At 41.0% G+C, this 19,790-nt stretch overlaps 2 protein-coding genes across 2 annotated transcripts; both read right to left on the reverse strand.

The window, feature by feature from the left end:
* Positions 1 to 292: 292 nt before the first annotated feature.
* On the reverse strand, positions 293 to 8,055 carry cdipt (CDP-diacylglycerol--inositol 3-phosphatidyltransferase (phosphatidylinositol synthase)). Its single transcript, XM_079521138.1, has 6 exons — positions 7,813 to 8,055; positions 7,291 to 7,425; positions 6,409 to 6,562; positions 5,196 to 5,277; positions 3,810 to 3,891; positions 293 to 3,335 (listed from the first exon to the last, which is right to left on the reverse strand). Exons 1-6 carry the CDS (start codon positions 7,853 to 7,855, stop codon positions 3,187 to 3,189), a joined length of 645 nt encoding a protein of 214 aa, XP_079377264.1. The 5' UTR covers positions 7,856 to 8,055; the 3' UTR covers positions 293 to 3,186.
* Positions 8,056 to 9,184: 1,129 nt separating this feature from the next.
* On the reverse strand, positions 9,185 to 18,914 carry jmjd8 (jumonji domain containing 8). The gene is made up of 9 exons (XM_079521136.1): positions 18,678 to 18,914; positions 18,060 to 18,155; positions 17,495 to 17,543; positions 16,941 to 17,037; positions 16,465 to 16,533; positions 15,642 to 15,761; positions 15,239 to 15,306; positions 13,126 to 13,260; positions 9,185 to 10,017 (listed from the first exon to the last, which is right to left on the reverse strand). Exons 1-9 carry the CDS (start codon positions 18,806 to 18,808, stop codon positions 9,937 to 9,939), a joined length of 846 nt encoding a protein of 281 aa, XP_079377262.1. The 5' UTR covers positions 18,809 to 18,914; the 3' UTR covers positions 9,185 to 9,936.
* Positions 18,915 to 19,790: the final 876 nt, after the last annotated feature.

The following is a 19,790-nucleotide window of genomic DNA, read 5'->3' on the forward strand; positions in this document are numbered from 1 at the left end:
CTGTTCAAAAGTTTTGATATATTCAGGTTTCACCTGTATAATTTAGGCTTGACCAGACCTGTATCTGTTTCAATACTGGTATAGCTATGTGATTAAACAGAATTAATGTAATAAACTGTAATAACATCCAATATAATACAAAAAAGTTTTCTTTCTTTCTTTACATGGTGGTGTATATCTGTCACTGAAATGTTATAAGAACAGAAACAGAAACAAAAGACCAGCAATGTTTTGCTTCCCAGTGATAGAAAACGACCATACTTACGACATAGAAAAGAAGCATTATTCACAATTTTGGTTTTAACACCTTTATTATGTACCTCCGTTCAGGTGAATGTAACGCAGAGGGACTGCATGGGAAGTGGTGGCCTGAATATTTCAATACAATCATTATGGCATGATACTGTTAGATCTGTTAAGATTTATTTCGTGTGTCCAACAACTTGGGATGCCCAAAAAGGAGGCAAAAAGGCTGGCAAAGTATTGTGGTGTCTCTGCTATAATTCGCAGCCGGCATATATGGCGAGACGCAGTTACTTATACCCATAGAGTACTGAGTGATATGCCTATTGTATCATGAAACACATGCCATTTTGCAGATTAGAACTAATGCACCTATAATATTTGTGTCCTTGTATGCATATCCTTTGTGTGGACATAAATAAATGGTTAAAATGTGTGTGTGTGGGGGGCTTAACTGCTTCTTGGTGTTAGGATGTAGAATATCTTACAGTACATTTCAGCAAATGGGTTTACCAAAAACAAATGAATATTTATAATTCAGCTTCTCACACAATTATGTACTGCAGTGGTTCTCAAGGTATGGCCTGGGGAAGTCTTTTAGTCGTTTAGTGGGTTCCAGCATAGACATAGAAAGGTAGATGGCTCCTTCGGCTCTGGGGTGTCTGTATCTCGAGGGAAGGCAAGCGTCTGTGACGCAGAAGGGGACGTTCGTTAGGCCAATCAGAGGCAATGTAAACGTTTATTTTCTCATGCCAACAAAGCTCCTTTGAATTGAATTGATGAGTCCCGGGAAAAGAGGCACTGCGATTGGCCAGTAGTCACTTGAGTGGCAGCGGGCCTTCCGCACTTCCTCCTTCCCGTGCGATACAGGTCGCTCCAATGAACTGCAGCGGCCAATGAGACATCTAGGTTTTTATATCTATGGGTTCCAGGTTCAGGGGTCCTCTACAGATAGGAACCAAATCAGTGTACACAAATGGTTCCATTTGTACACTCACAAGATATGGGGTCTGTGGCCCAATTATGAAAGTAAAAAAAGTTTGAGAACCACTACTGTACAGAACTTAATCTAAAATCAATCAGCAGCATGGTGCACATAGCACCTACACTCATACAGTATATATACACTCAAGGTCAGACAGTGATGAAAAGAAAAACGTGTGTCAAATTAATGATACAATACCACAAACTAATACTCAGCTGTCTTTCATATGAGGTAAGAATTGTGCCCTATATAACTTTGAACATACTTGGAATATAAATAGCAAAAAAAGTCTCTTCTACCACTCCTACCACAGTTCGAAACAAAACATCTGCATCATAAAATATCATTTAGCGACTTACAGTCAACAGTGCAACAAGTTCAACCTATAACACCCAACTATAATATATAATTATTAATCTTCATAAAGTAAAACGTAAGAGCTTTAAAGATAGTGGCTCGGATCTTAGAGCTAGGAACATACTGTATACTCATAACTTGTAATAAAGTCAACTTACAGTGAAAGGTAAGCATAAATAAAAAAACAAAGTATAGCAAATAAAAACAACAAAAAGCATTAGATTGTCTACATTGAAAAGGGAATAGGTTAGGTTAGCCTTTTGCGTTTGTTGGCCTGTATTGTTTTGTAGTTGATTTGATGACCGACACATTACTTACTACTACAACTCAATTTTAAATACAGCAAATTACATAATAGTTGGTGTCAATCCCTTTTAAAATGTTTCAACAGCATGTCCATGTGACCTTATTAAGTAATCCTATAGATCAGCATTAGTTTTCTGTATGGTTATTATGTTATGTGTATATGTGGGGGTAATCAGGGTAATCAATAAATAAAGTTGAATGTTGGAACATAAATCACACTGTATGCATTTCAACGGTGGTCAATATTTAGTCAAATAAGTGTCTAATATTGTCAGACATCACAATAGACATACTCCCTAAATTAATAGAACTATATATGAACAACCGATACAGTACATTAGAATACTAGAATCTAATAAAATCCGCTCATTATCATACATTGCCTCCTTTGAAATCAATACCCCTACCTAAGCTTGGTATTTCTCTGTGAGTGGTTAGTTATGATAGACTTTGATTAAGTTCTCCAACAATGACTACTTAATCCCTATATACAGCTCGCAGAGCTTGTAGATCTATTCTGGGCATGCCCTTATAGGCGACAATCTTCAAAGAACTTCAGAAATACAGAAAATATTAATAACACCTACTGTTCCTGATAGTTCCAATGGGTAAATGCAGGACAAATGTCACACATGTGCAAATGTACAGTGACAAATACCCCAACAACTAAAAGGGGACTAAATTATTATTAAAATGGGGCTTAGGTGGTTAACAGACATTTTTCTCATTAAGCACGCTCCTCTGACCCAAGCTCACTGTCAGTCCCTGTGCCTGTACACCTATCAGATAGGCATCGACAACCTGTCTCAGAGGAATGTATGTGGCATGTGCCCTGCATTTTCCCCTATCCAACCCTTTCAGACTATTGCAAGATGATTATTTCATTTCCCTGGGTATCGGTGGCCTTGTGTACAGCGCTGGGTAGATTCGACTTAGCGGGAATGATATTAAATTAATTATGGCTTAAATAGACAATGCTACGTATGCTCCCGAGAAAATCTCAACCCCTAGTTCATATACAAAAAAAGAGAAATAAGAAGTCCATTGTGCGCACAGAATCACCTCTATGTGCAATTAAAATGTTGCAGAGGGGACTTTGTGCATGTTGGGACTTTGGTTTTTATAGAGCTCAGCCTACAAGACAAAAGGAGCAATGCACCCCAGTTTCAAACTGATTGAATCAATGTGCTGTATACTGTATGTGAGTAATAGTCCACCTCCTCATATAAAAACAAACAAAAACAAACAAACAAAAACAAGCAGTGTGTCAACTTAGTATAATCGGTTTCGGCTCCTCACTCGGGCTTGGCCTTTCTGGCCTTTTCACGCTCCGCTTCGTCAAACGCTACCATGTTCTGAGAGGCGGTGATCAGGTGGAGGAGGCTGATGCCGGACTTGAGGAGACAGATGATTGCACAGGCTCCCTGGAGCCAGTACAGCCAGCCTGCACGCACGCACGCACACGCGCACACACACACACACACACACACACACACACACACGCACACACACACACACACACACACACACAGGTCGGCTTCAGTACACAGCACTGGTGAGGTTTCAACTCACTCATCAAATATTAAACACAGCTTATTTATTGATGCATGACATCTCACAAAATTATGTCCACAAAACAGTTAACGGAAATAGGTTTACACAAAGCCATGTGGTTTTTCGTAAATTGGTTGGTAGTATGTTGGCCTAAAAAATCTAAGCCTAGGGACTAACATTCATTGACATGACAACAACAACATCAAGTCAAGAAGGAATGTTCGCACAACATCATAACATAAAGAAATGTCCATAGAGGTTAGGCAGTTGCACAAATATTGTTACTTTAATGATGATAATGATTTACATGCTAAAGACTCATACTACAGTATAAAATAGGCTCAACACAAGTACCAAGACTTACCTGCTGGTTCTTCAATATGATGGAGGATGTAGAGAAGGCAGAAGAACAACTCATTCCCCATGCACATGACAAACAGCACTGGCTACAGACAGAGGGAGACAACACCAGTACGCTACATACATCATTGCACATTTTACTGGATATTAAAAGGTAACAGGTACCGTCGCCCATAATCCATCTAGCCCTCGTTTTTTCCCGCCGACCTCACCACTCGGTGCGGCGGTTCTTGTTTTCTGTATTTTGTATTACTGAGAATAAGGTTAGAAATAAGTTTAGGGTTAGGCATCGTTTTACTGAGGTTAAGGTTAGGAATAAGGTTAGGTTTAACCGTTTAAGCATAATTTACTTAGGTTACTTTTGGAATACCAGGCTGAGCAGTTCCGTCGGCTGTACGCCCGGCACAAGTTAGTTAAAGGGCGACTTTGTAGGTATTCAACATTAACACACTTTAATTAAAAGAGTAGTTGAAGTTCACCTCCAAAAATATATTTTCAATTACACACCCCAAAGTCAAAGTCATACGATTAGTCACACACATTACCGCAGTGAAATTTGTTCTCCGCATTTGACCCATCTCTTGGAGCGGTGAGCCGCAGCGTGCGCCGCGCCCGGGAATCATTAGTTGATTTGATTAAACCCCTAATCCAACTCATTGATGCTGAGTACCAAGCAGGGAGGCATTGGGTCCTATTTTTTACAGTCTTTGGTATAATCCGGCGGGGATCGAACCCCCGACCTCCCAGTTTCAGGGCAGACACTCTAACCACAAGGCCACTGTCTGGTTAGCCCATGAAGCCTTGTCACATTCCTAAGCCAATAATTTGATGACAGGCGGAGTCACTAATACAGATTCTCATATTGACCGATAAGCCAGTAAGAATTTGATAATTTGATGACCAGGCGCGCAGAGCTTGTAGATCTATTCTTGGCATGCCCTTATAGGCGACAATCTTCAAAGAACTTTACAAACTGGAGGCATGATGAATATTATTTCATATCAATATAGTCATACAGGTTGATGCCATTATTTCAGAATAAATATTGTCACTTTATCGGCAGATTCGGCACATTATATTTTGCATTATGTGTGGACTGTACAGTAATTCAATTAAATCCAATTTTATGGTATCAAATGTGTCAAAGTTGCCTGAAGACACTTTACATGTAGAGCAGAGACCCGATAGAGATACCACCGTGAGCAAGCAATTTTGTGAAAGTGGACTACACATGACAATGTTAAAAAAATATGCATTCAGTGCACAATTGTGTAATGACTGTTACTGTACATAGTAAGTTAGTAACTAAGGAAGGTTGATGAAGTAGATTATAATAACACAAAGGATCTGTGTATTTTGAGTGTTTTCTGTCTGTGCTGCCTCCTCTTACCTTGGATGTGTAGTAAAGACGGAGGATGGGGTTGCCAGAGAGGTCAATGGTCTTGTGGCTGGCAGATCCCGTCATCATTGAGCTGAAGGAGAGATTGTTGAGAAAGAGAACAAGACTTAACCATGCTTAGTCAAACGTAGTCAAGTTGGTCTGCTATAGTTTCCTTCTATACCAAATCGCTTCACCAGAAATAGCAGATCTACAAGCTCTCTCTCTCTTGAGCCCCTGGGCGAATCCGTTTTTTTTTTTTTTTGGCTGGTGTTGTGGGCTGATTCAACTCTACTGAGTAAAGCAGGATGATTCCTTCAGGCCTGAGTCCATGCCACATCCTACAATAGTCAAAGCAACGCTCTGTTTCAAAACAGCTTCCAGCATGTCAAACCGATCTTTCAAGGGCAGGTCACATTTATTTCCGTAGGCTGCAACATACCTCAGTAACTCAGGGAAGATGTCATTCCAAATTCTATATATTATATTTGCAGTCGACTCAGTCGAGCAGAAACCTTGTTCTCCATGTTTCATCCTATGTTTATTTCATAAATCCTAGCCGAACTACAAGCTCAGGGCACGCCGCAAAGCAGTGCCACCTTTGTGGGTGGTCTGTAAGTGGTCTCTCTGTCTATTTATGAAGAAATAGAAAAGTTGAAAAATCTTTCACCTATAACGACATGCCCAAATAGGGACGTATTAAGAGCTTGTGACTAAATAACTACACTGGATCCATTGGAACAAAAGGTTCTTATTTCCATTTCCTGAAGAGTAACGGTTTTGGACATACATGGTTTCCACCCGACAGCAAAGATTAGTCTATGGTCATTCTAGTAGCGAATGTCTGTGTTTGAGGCTGCAAAACAAACGACATCAACAGACATTGGTGTATGTCTGTGTTGATGCAGTTTTGTGCACACCTATAAAGGTTATTTAAAAATACTTTACAACTCCTTAGTTACTTACCCTTGTGTTATAATCATATAACCTACTTGTCTTGACACAAAACACAATTTTAGGCATGTTCATGGTCTTCATCTCTTTTGTTGGCCCATCTTCCACTTAACACCTACATACATAATTCATTGTATGTCAAATAGCGAGCCAACAATGCTTGTAGTAAGTATCTTCTACGTTCACCAAATTACTGGCTTATTTATTTTTGGGGCCAAGTGTTCACCTATTATGACATGACCAGAATAGGGAGGGACCTTGGGTGCTGTACCTGTGAAGGTGCAGCCAGTGGCTGGCGATGTCCAGAGACATGCTGACCTGGAACAGGAAGGTATAGGAAGGGTAGAGCAGGGCCAGGTTGACCAGCAAGCACATGGTGGCACAGCGGTCCGTCAACATGTCCAACATGGCACCAAACTTTGTAGCTGGTTCACGGAGCAGAGGAGAAGGGCTGTCACCGTTATGACATTTGAAACCACGACTGATTGTCGCTCAAATCATTGTGACTAACAATTTAATTTAATTTTTTTGGTCGTTTTTGTCAACAGTATGATCAAAAATTAAAACATTTCTGTTTGGCTTTTAGTCTTTGTGAACTAAAGTTGCACAGTGCAGATATGACAAATAACTTGATTGCATGATTTAATAACTTTGTACTTAAAAATATAAACCTGAATAGTGTCTATTTCCACTATTTTTTTTAAAATGTTTGCAAATCTATGATTGTGACGATTATGCAAAAAAAAACAATAGTGATTATCATTATCTCAAAGATTAGATGATTATGTAAGAATTGTGACTACAGAGGAGAAGCCACGTTTGAACTGGAGCAGTGTGATGATGATGTACACTCAGCAGGCACAGTATATGTTCTGGTGGGAATTCTCTCTGCAGAATGTACCCTCTAATTAATTTATGCTTTAATTAATCCAACTCACATGAGTTGGATTTAATGTATGTCAAAATGTGGGGCAGATGACGTTAAGTAAGAGGTGCATACTCGCCATCTCTCTCTCTCTCTCTCTCTCTGTGTCACTCTTTCACACACAGTTATCAGCATATTATCACCATACAGTTATCAGCATATTATCACCATAGAGTTATATGATCACACACACACACACACACACACACACACACACGTCTCTCTTACACTGGTTGAGCGCCCTGGCAGCGTGGCCGTCGAAGGCGTCCAGCAGAGCGCTGAGCAGGTAGCAGAACACGGCGGGGTACGGGCAGCATGGCATCAGGTAGAATGACAGCAAGGCCAGCACGATGCGGACATACCCTGAACAACAACATCAACAACATGTTAGCACTATTAGCGTTGGATCAAGACAATCATAGATGTATTTAATCTATTTTGACATTTTTATATAAAAATATCAAAAATAGAAAATGTCAAAATAGATTAAATACATCTATGATTGTCTTGATCAAAAAGGCTAAGTACTCACTACTCCGTCCGTACGTGTGTCGTACAAATATAACAGACTATAGAATATTTTCTTTTTTGAGAGCGGTCACCCACCTAGCCCCTCTTGGAACCCTCGTAAAAGGTTTCTGACATTTGGATGTTTAAAGGAAACATCCAAATGTCAGAAACCTTTTACGAGGGTTCCAAGAGGGGCTATCACCCACCATACATACAGACAAATATATATATAACACTCACCGATCACATTCGGCACGAAAAGGAATATGTTTTCGTCGGCCATCTTCTGGGTGCTTTCGAAGCTCCGTAAAGCTGTTCAACTCGGCAGCAACAGAGGAGGACAGCAGCGTAGCTGGTTTGTGTAGATTTATTTAGCTGCTGGACACACTTTTTTTTAATACTTCATCGAATGTTGACTTCCTCTCTGCTCTCTGGGCTCCTAGCTCCTACAGCGTGACGCGGACAGTTCCGGTGTGACGCACAGGAAGGCCACGCCTTCCCTATGCTTAAAGCCTAAAGCCCTATTTATACTTCGTCGCGCGGGGGCCTCGCGCGTCGAAAATAGCAGCCTCAGATTCATTAATAGCAGCTTGTAGGTCGGCTGTTTAAAAATAAACACATCTTTATTGTCCATTAAATTGAACATAAAATGGAAATTTGCCACTCTGTCAAGCAATATATGCCAATACAGATTCATGATGAATTGAAAAGAATGGAGGACCTTGATGTACAAGTATTGTGCTTTTCATGGTTTTGTCCTCAAACTCAAAGTGCTCTGGACAGGGCCCCTGCCCAGGCTATGGAGCTGGCCTGCCCTGTTCTGACATCAGAAATATGTTCTGACATCTGCATAGACTCCATATTTGGGCATGCCTGACAAAGAACTCCATATATGGGCATGCATTTCCAACTTGCATCGTTCCAAGTAGGCCAGTGCCGAACGGGCACCGCTAGCGCTCTATGCTTTATGTTATGATTATTGTTATAAAGCATTATGACTATGAGTGCTTAAGACTATAATTATAGTGTCATAAACAGATTATAATTTTTGCGACAGTAGGTCGCATTTACTATGAAAACTTGCATCTCCTATTAGTCACGCCTCAATATATGGTCACGCCTTGTGACATCACACCGCCATATATGGTCACACCTCATGACATCATGCCTCCATATATATTTATACAGTATGGTCACGCCTCCATATATGGTCACACCTCGTGACATCAAGCCTCGTGACACATACACCACCATATATGGCCATCTCCATATATGAAGATCACGACACTGACCTCATCTAATTCTGGATAACCATAAGGGCCGATTCATACAAAAAAAAAAAATTATATCGATATTTTAATAATCGTTATCGATTATTTATCGCGGGAGGACGTATTGATATATATCGATATTTCAGCACACCACTAGGCGGATGCGTGGGCGTGACCTCACTTCTCACCCTCAGGGCGTCTTACTGTTGTATTATGTTTATAACAAATTATAGATATGGGATGCATAACATGAGTAAAATGGCCCTCAACTGTACTACCTGTAGGTACTGTTCAAAAACATTTCAGTTTGACTCTGTTCATTGATTAATACACCATTTTTCTTTTTAATTAATTTATTAAATTAAATGCAGAATGTGAACATTTAACAGTAAAATCAATTCCATATATGATTAAAAAAATATATAATAATAATTCTTAATTCAGATGTGCAAAAGGCAACCTTTCATAGAAAACAACACATGACGCACATGATGCAACAGGTGCATTCATGCCAAGTGGGAACAGATATGTTTCTGATTTAACCCTCCAATCTTGGACCTGAGTTACTTGCAACCATACTTACTTGGACCGCATTTTTCTCTTTACACTAAATTTGCTTGTAGATCAGCATCGTTTTGTTCCTACAGAATAGGTATTTTTAAGTAGCAAAAAAACCATTGCAGTTCCCACTTATCACGTACATGTTGTATTAATTGTACTTAATACATCCCTCATGTACTTTAAATTAAGTTCTTCATATCAGTGATATCCTAGCCATGAAATCCCAGATCGGTACTGAAAAGTCACAATTCCTAGTTTTAAATCAAGAATTAGCATCAATATAAATATATCATTCTATATTGCTCATTTGGTCACATTCAAGCAATTACAGTTCATGAAGTGCAAATGTCAAATCATTTTGTTCCACCATTCTATTGGAATGTTACATGGAGTCATGTTGTCCATCTTCATGAAAGCAAGAGTTAAAATGAACACTTTGTGGATTTTGCATTGTTCTCTTAAATCCACGGTAAGAGCACATTCGATGCGTGGGAAGCAGTCTGCCTCTAGCCAGTCACCTGAGCAAACCAGCTCAACCCAGGAAAGTAGATATGAAGACACTGGTGTCCAGGTTGAGAGTGGCGTGCCACCAGTGGTCTGGGAAATACAGCACCTGTCCACACAGACACACAGAAAAGTGTGGCAAAGGGTTAAGCCGGATTAAAGAAAAAAAGAAAAAAAAGCAAAGCCAAGATTTTTGAAGGAAAGAAAAAGAAAAAAAGTGTAATGACATGTCCAAAATAGGACGTGCAGATTAAAAGTAATTAATGAAAGTATGGTTGCAAAAAGAAAACAAGTGTCTATAACAATCTACAGTACAATCAGATGAATCTGCAAAAACATGGAGTTGGAGGAAATATGAATAAAATACTTGGATTTTAGGTTAAATGCAAAAGCAGAATGCCAAATGACATACACCCCTTCTACGTATATAAGCCCATTCAACTTCAAACTACAGTTATAATCATGTTAGACTCATTTCAAACACGCATCCCTGGTTCTGGTGACTGATATTGTCCTTATCAATGCATGACGGGGCTGTTTCAGTAAAATAAAGTAATGTATGATCAAATGACTATCAAATATGTTCTATAAAGTAATGCCTCATCAAACGAATATCAAATATCTAAATTTTGAATCAAGCAACTCACAAACTGTCTGGGGTGCACAACAAAAGCCATATTAGACATAATGATGACCAGAGAAGTGTTTCATGTGTTGACAGTTAAGGGTTGCCCACCTGCCCCTGGCAGGCAAATAAAACTTTAGGGTTTTCTTTCAGGTTGCCCGACCGGGCAAGTGCTTGTTTGAGAGGGGAAGCAACTGTATAGACCAATTGTTTACAAACATTGGGACTGGGCGCACGGGTGACCGTTTCATGTAATCAATTCCCAACAGATCTCCAAACCTGTTGTTTTGGGGAGCGCTGGTTTCAGTCCATTCAACCTCCTCTTGTGAGTTGGCTAGTGAGATGCACCCTAGGAGACATTTATACTTCAAAGCCCAACAGTGTTGCACACAGAGAACAGCTGATATACAAGCTCACATCGCATCGCAGATGCGACTGTTGCGAGCGTAGCGTGCACAACATCATCGCGGGACGAAGCCATGCACAAATAGGCTCTGCTGCCGTGTTCATGAGCGCACCTCCCGTTCTTATGACAGCAACTGGAGGTGTGGTTTTGAGAACTGTTTTGAATTGCTATTATTGTTCAAACACAACAGAAACCAAGGATTATATATTTCAATCACAATAAAAATCCTAATCATTCTTCCTCCACACTGGGATAAAAACAGCATCTGAAAGTTTGATGGGGCATTTTTACACGCGAGTGCAGTTAGAACTTTTCCATTGCATCTTATGAGAGGTGGTGTTCTTCTGCTGCCGTGATGCGCGCGCATGCTGTTGCTTATCAGTGAGACGTCGTCTGTTAAGGCGTCTATATAAACAGGAGATATCTGTCTAAACACCTGATCGCTCTGTATTCTGGTCTGTGGAATGTAAAATAAGAGCACTGTTTACCTACAAATTACAATGTGCGGTTTTCACTGCTACACTTAAACATATGTATGAACCCAGTCATATTCATAGATACGATATACATTAGGTATTTGGTAGAGGTGCACCAATGTATCGGCCGACAATCGGTAGGGGCCGATATTCGCCTTGTTAACTGCCATCTGCGCATCGGTAAAAAACTTTACTTTCACAGATGGTAATGGCCGATGATCTACTGCAGCCAAATCCGGTAATACACCCTTGTACGGAGATGTATAGAGCGGCTGCGTGTCGCTCAGTGCACTGAGTGCAGTGATATGCCCTAGTCAGCCTCATTTGTATTACCGTAGGCCTACCGTATATATACACAGCGTGTTGAGTTTGCAGATCTCCTATTCTCACAACAGCACTCCACATCCCCAAAATAATAATTCGTGCCATACTCTGTCTATATGCACAACCGATTGTTTTAATTCCAAGTGGTATATACAGTATATATTCTGTGAAATGTTTATTGTCATGCCGTGTTGCGTCCACATGCAGCGCATTATGAGCGTACTATTTTGAGTATTTTCGGTGCGCACTCACCATGAATCCAAGCGGAAGTCCTCACAAGTATAGGTAAAACACAGCCACCACAAAATCCTCAGCGCAATGGCCGTTGCGCAAAAAGTTGAGATTTAACTCGTGCCATACTCAGCCAATCCTCAACCTATTGTTATAATTCCAAGTGATCTATACTCCGTGAAGTGTATTTTTTCATTGGGTGTATAAGTCCCATGTTTTTTATATGCCTTTCATGGAGAGAGAAGATGGTAGGGTTAGGGTAAGCCCTGTTAGCCATGCAGCCTATATGTCATGAGCTGTGGTGCGGCCTACACTCTCTCAATTAGGGATTCAATTTCACTGATGTGTACAACCTTTATTCAAATAGTTGCAAATGTATTAATTAAAAAACTGAGCACATGTATTTTTTATCTATAAGGCCAAACCTCATTTGAAAGAATATATTCAGAGTATATGACAGCCTTTTAAAATGTTTATAATATTAGAATTTTACACAGCTGTGGTACCAAACAAATTTTATTACATCATGTCAGTCTGTTTGCACGAATCTGGGTCAAATCAATTAAGCTTAAGCAGCAGGAGCTGCCTATAAACTCCCCTATTCTCAATATTAAATCAAAAAGACAAAAGACTTTGCCTGCTATGTATGTTTATCATAACTTTTAATTTTGCACTAAAAAAACATGCTCGACAGGAACTGTAACCAAATAATGGCCCGGTGCAGACCGGTGCAAAAATAAATAACCGCCTACTGCAAATAGCAGCCTAGTTCCTTATAAATGGTCCAAATCGATTTTGCATATTAACAGCCCGGGCTACTATTTGGAAAAATACGGTATATATACAAACATCGGCATCGGTATCGGCTAGATTATTTTTTTAACATCGGTATCAGCCAAGAATCGGTGTACCCCTAGTATTTGGTCATAGAAATTGAGGTATTCACACCTGTGTGAAATGAGAGGGCTTTACCTATCATTTTATAATTAACTTTTTGGGCAAGTGGGCATGACCTTTGGGCAAGTAGAACATGACTTGTACTTGCCCGATGGGCAAGTGCCTCTAAGACCTTAGTGTCAACCCTGTTTTAAAGAGAAATACTCCTTTAACAACAATAAATAGCCAGTCAAACAGTGCAGTTCATGTTTGTTCTACCTCTCCGGGTCGGATGGTGCATTCCAGTGGTGCCTCCTCCGGGGGCAGGTAAGGGTAGGTGTCAGTCACCCAAGACAGAGTGGTGTGGTTGGGGTGGAAGTGGGGCTCCTTCTCTGGTGGGTACAGGAACCACCGCTGTACAAAGACACAGTCATTTCACCATGGTCACTGTTATTCCATATACACCTTTTAGGGCCCTTTGGGCCTAAAAAGGGATGTATGATGATGTCATGTGCATGTCCCCTGTGGGCCTAAAAAGCGATGTATGATGACGTTCATCATCTAAAAAGGCACCGCTCACTTCACACAAGTGTGACATTTTGAGCGGCGCTAACCCCTTCCATGCCCAGCTTTGTGTGTCTCTGTGTGTGGTAGTCACAGAAGCACTACATGCTGCCCAGGCTGCTTCCCACTCTGCTGTCCTGATTCTCCTAGACCTATCGGCGGCATTTGACACAGTGAACCACCAGCTGCTCCTAGACACCCTAGCGGATCTAGGCATCGGCGGGACAGCACTAAAGTGGTTCTCTTCCTATCTCACCGACCGGACCTACCAGGTTTCCTGGAAAGGTCTGCTATCATCCCCCCGAACCCTCCAAACTGGGGTCCCACAGGGATCTGTACTTGGTCCCCTCCTTTTCTCACTATACACCAAATCCCTTGGCACTATCATCTCTGCTCACAATATATCCTATCACTGCTATGCCGATGACACACAACTGTTTCTATCCTTCCCCCCCTCTGCCACTCAGGTGGAAGAGCGCATCACTGCATGCCTGGCTGACATCTCACAGTGGATGTCCTCCAACCACCTCAAGCTGAACCCAGACAAGACTGAGCTTCTCTTCTTCCCAGCTAAGTCCTGCCCTATGCGGGAGCTAACTATTTCCGTAGACAACGCCCTGGTAACGTCTGTCCCAACAGCCAGGAACCTTGGTGTTGTCCTGGACAGTCAGCTCTCGTTTAAAACTCACATCACAGCTGTCACTCGATCCTGTAGGTTCACACTCTATAACATACGACGAATTAGACCGTTCCTCACCCAGGAATCAGCCCAGCTCCTAATCCAGACAACAGTCTTGTCAAAACTTGACTATTGTAATTCGCTCCTTACTGGCCTACCGGCATGTGCACTTAAGCCTCTCCAAATGATCCAAAATGCCACAGCTCGTCTGGTCTTCAACCAGCCAAAATTCTCACATGTCTCCCCCCTGCTCCGCTCCCTGCACTGGCTCCCAGTCGCTGCCCGCACAGAATACAAAACTCTGATGCTGGCATTCAAAGCAACCAAAGGTATGGCTCCCCCATATCTTGCAAGCATGATTGAACCCTACAAACCCTCCCGCGCACTCAGATCAGCCAACGCAGGAAAGCTGGAAGTACCCTCACTAAAAACGCCGGGCCAACGCTCCACACGTCCCAAACTCTTCTCCCTTCTGGCCCCAAAACTGTGGAATGCACTCCCCGTTGCAGTCAGAACTGCGGCATCACTCCCAATCTTCCGCCGTAGTCTGAAGACCCACCTTTTCAGACTCCATCATGGCCCATAGCACTTATCCTACCCCCTTAGATAGCACTTTTTAGACTTAGATAGCATTTGAAACAGACTTATAGCATGTCATGTAGACAGCACAATAATTGCATTGTATATAGTCATAGCACATCATAGTAGCCTACATATGTATAGCATAGTATAGTATATATGTATAGTTAATATGTATAGTGTCATTATATAGATATGTTCTAGTTACATTCTTAGCTTACGCATGTTTCTTGATAAATGCATTTTATATATGTGATGTATTCCCATACTTTTGTTCCTGCCTAATGTAAGTCGCTCTGGATTAAGAGCGTCTGCTAAATGCCTAAATTGTAAATTGTAATTGCTAAATGCCTAAATTGGTACACACAATGTGATGATTTGATTGGCTGAGCACAGAATGTGATGATGTATGATGATAAGAGCGCCCTTCACTTCACTTCAAGTGTGATCTTTAAGAATAGAGTTCCTGACAGAAGAATCCACAATATACAAAGATAAAAACAACATTGCAATATAACAAGAAATAATGTAATGATAATAATGTAAAGAGAAGGTGAGCTATGTGTTTACCTTTCTGCCATAGATAACTTCAGAGTAGCCGGGGCCATGCCAGTGAAACGGAACACCTGTCCCTGGACCTGGACACACACAACACAACTCAGTCCAACACAGCAGTGGTGAACAAAGTAACTTGAACTTGAACGTGAACTTTTGAAGACCTTTACGTGTAACTGAGTATTTTCATATTATAGTTTCCTTACTTCCTTCACAGTTATACTAATTAAGTCTAATTAAGTTCCATTTAGTGTAGCACAGTGGTTCTCAAAACCTTTATATTAACTACCTTAGTATAATCGGTAAGACCTATGAAGGAAGAAAGGAAGAGGAACAATTTCTTTCCAATATGGCTGCTGTGCATAGAGCCTATATCAACATTAAAGCACACACCCTCTCATGTCATGTAAAAACAGACCTGCTATGCCAAAACTGTACACTCCTGTGGTGTGGGGGAGGACATAAGGAGGAGACTTGTACTGCTCAAACAAGGCTTTCCACTCAGTAAAGTTGTTGTCCCCAAAGAAATACAGTGTGTCTGTTGAAGAAAGATACAGGGTGATTATTTTACACAGTAAAAAAAAAACCTGATAGTGGTTGTCAAACATTTTCATGTCAAGGACCCCCAAATTGGGCATGGAAAACTATCTGAAAATAGTTTTTGCCAGGGACCCCAAGAAGAGAAGATTTGTGTTAATAAATTCTAAATTATTCAACAGGTTTAAAAAATAGCCAATGTGTAAAGTGGTACAATAATTGTGATGCTATATTACCATAATGTTGCTGGGGATCCCCTGAACTACCCTAGATAGCATTAGAAGACTAGAACAACACAAACACTTGGGTCCCACTTTTGGGGAGAACATTTGGCGAAAATACCCAATCTCTAAACTCAAGCTACGTTTTGAGCTTGTAGATCAGGTATTTTAGATCAGGTATTTTTTTGGCAGATAGTATTTGTGTGGAGGGGGAAAAATGAGCAGACCACCACGTATAGAGCAGCGGGGGATACCGGTCATCTTGTAGATCGGTTCTTATAACAGAGATAAATCAGCGTTTGCTTTTCTTGAAGACTCAACATGTACAGTATCCTATTTTTTATTTGACCACTTCAAATACTCTTTAATCTTGAAATATATCTACTTATAATCTAAGCTTGTAGATAGCCTATTTTCGGTGCGTGACATGCTTCAATAGAAATCAGTCGTGTCGACTGAGAACTTTGATCGGGTGTTACTCACCACTGCCCAGAGTGTTCAAAGATTGAGGTCTCAGCAACAAATCCACAAATTCTTGGAAAGGGACATCAACTGCAACAAATGCATCAGAAATAAAGAATCAAGAAATTGATCTAGATACCTTAAATAACAACCTTTCCTGTGATAAAAAATGGAAACAAAAGTAATAAAGAAAATCTTTGTTGGAGAGGAAAAATAGCTGGAGCACTCATCATCATCAATGTCATCTTGACTATGCATGCACCTCGTGTTACTCAAAAGGTACTCAAAATCAGACCTCTCTAGACAACTAGTAAGACCACTATTAGACCTCACACAAATAAACAACAGCAGGTATGATATGGTATCTTTCGGTGCAGTGTGAATGTGCAAAAAGGCAGAAGGCATATATATTCCACTTGTCTATTTGTCCAGGGGAACAGAAAGATTGTCTATTTCTCACACCGGCACTGAAATGTTGATGGCAAAGGGGAAAATACCTTTCTTGTAAGAGTAAGTGTTGGCTGTACTCAGTCTGACTCTCCGCTCGCCATATTTTTCTAGCAGATGTGACTTGGAGCACAATGACCTGAACTTCTGAAACCAGAAATCAGTGTAAGATTAAAGCATTGCATGCATGCACTACACACCATAGTTTTGTGTATCATCTGTCTACAGAATGCACAGTTCACTACAGATACAGGTGAGTTGAAGCAAATGTTTATGGCAAATGTATTTGAGGAAATCCTTCGAAAAATATAATTAAACGTGGGCGTGTGCACAAAGAATTTGGTTGTGGTCGGTCCAGCGGTTTGCGAGATTAGCTCCGGCTACTCAAGACACCCATACTCTTATAGATGGCCAGCATCCTACAGAGTGACACGGTGACACCATAAAAATGTGTTGAACCTAATGTAGCTTTTAAACACTTAATATACTTATTTGACCGGGGTGGCCCAGTGCTCCCTATGCAGGCATAATTAATGATGATAACCAAACGCTGTGGATCTCAAGCGCTGTGCCTGTGAGATGCTGAAGGGCTTTCCTAACATACCGTGTTATCAGTAAGGCTTCTGAGAATGACTGGTCTTCTGTATGCGTATCTAGGGCCAAGAAAGAAAACAAAACGAATGCATCATGTGTTGGCAAATCAGCAGGAGCTTGGTCAGATTAGATAGATTAAAGCCTGCATTATATTTGTGGTATAGCAGTGTGGACATATTTCAAAATCCTTTAACAAATACTGTGGTGTGAGATACTGGGAAATATATGACACCTGACCTCATATCAAACTATCCTCAAATGTGTATCTTATAATTTGACTTTACATACACACTATTATAAAAATCAGACCTGTCTGAACTGAGTGGTGCTGTGTGTGTGTGTGTGTCTGTGTTGCAGTGGGTGTGTGCGTGTGTGTGAAAATTCTGTGAAACTGCAGGGTCAATAGGTCGTAGTCTCTAAACATCAGGGTCAATGGTCATGCTCATACATACAGAGACCTACACACTGGCTCACTTAATGTGAATGGGTGGTGCTCGACATATGGACAGACACAAAGTTAGGCCTTGGAATGGCTAGCACCACTCAAAAATAAAGCTGACTGAGCACATACGTACTGTTCAATGAACTTGCGATGTGACAGCGATGTGCGGTCCAGGATATCTATGTTGCAAGGACCTTCATCGTGTAACCTATGCTCTGTATTTGATGACCTACACACAAAGGATTAGATATTCAGATTAGAACAAAGCATTAGCTGTCCATGTAGTTTTCCCAACAAAGCAAATGGGGGGTGATTCATACAGTGGCAATTTTGGCTATGCGCTCACTGTAGCATTTACAGTAACACTTTCGAAGGCAATATTATTAGTGAGAAAACATATGCACAGCAGTCAATGATTCCAAATCATATTTTCAGTGAAATTTGCCATTCTGCATGAGTACTCTTATGTTTGGCAATTATTTTTTTTAATCTTTTTGCATTTCCAAACTGTGGTATTGAATGATACTTTTAATTGAGTTAATAAGGGTAATAATAATAATAATAGCCTAATAATACAGGTACACTGTCAAAAACAAGCCCATATTGCTTTCAGAATGAGCTCAAATCAAATTGGGCACTTATAATAAAAATAACAGGTCTACAAGTATTCTGTAAACTGTGTCTATTAAAGTTCTGTTCATTGGGGAAGACTCGGGAAGAGACACCGTGAAGAGTCTGCGACTTTGCTCACCACCAGCCGCCTCCATCATCATCATCATCCACCACCATCCGCCCAGCAGCAGCAGTACTCTTCGTGCTCAGTGTACTTCTCAGGAGTACAATAAAGTGTAGGCATATGTGCAGTGTACCCTGATATTCCATTCAAAACGTCGTTTGTTTTACCCGCAAACTGCAAATGAATGTCATTCACTACAAACGTAGCCTACTAACTCTACTCGTCTATTCATTCCTTCACCCCAACGTCACTTCTTCCTGTAATATACCCAATCAGAAAAGACCACATTACTGAGACGTGCGTGAACCTAGCGTGAACAAACCACGCCCCCGTCTCTCTCCAATTTCAATATGCTTTATTGGCATGAAATATTGTTTACATTGCCATTTGCCAAAGCGTACTATAACAAAAAACAAGTCATTGCATGACATACGTATACAAGTGAATAACAATAATAATCTCTCTCTCACTCTCAACTTTAAATTGTAGAAAATTATTTAGTATCTAAAATAAAGAGATACATCCCTCTCTCTCTCTCTCTCTCCCTCTCTCACACACACACACACACACACACACACACACACACACAAGAATGAATCACTGATTTCCTTTTCCAGCTCTTTAATGAAGTGTTCAGCCTGTGTCTGTCGTTTTGTGCTTTTCAATGCAGCTCATCAGAGTAGTGGACATGCACACACGAGTCAGCTACTATATCTTTCTCAATGAGCGCTGAGTTTTTTGAGTGGTGCAATCACTCCCTTACGGAGCTATGTGTGTGGGTGGGTGGGTGCCTGCCTGGCTGGGTATGAGCACGAAAACAGCATGGTTGTTTTTCACCACCTGTGCGCAACCTAACACACACGCACATATTAACTGTATATATGATGAATTCGGGTGTGCCAGTACTGTACAGTGACAGTACAGTAGAGGGACCGGCACACGGTAACTGTCATTTCTCAACCGTTTCGGACGTGGGGCGGCACGCCGGAACCGGCCCGCCCCCCTGGGCGCGTTCCTGGGGGTCTGGAACCCCCCCCCCCCCCCCACACACACACATGGTAACTGTCATTTCTCTACCGTTTCGGACGCGGGGCGGCTCGCCGGAACCGAGACGGGAACCCCCACACG

Source organism: Electrona antarctica (assembly GCF_951216825.1).
Source record: "Electrona antarctica genome assembly, chromosome: 14".
Classification (NCBI taxonomy): Eukaryota; Metazoa; Chordata; class Actinopteri; order Myctophiformes; family Myctophidae; genus Electrona; species Electrona antarctica.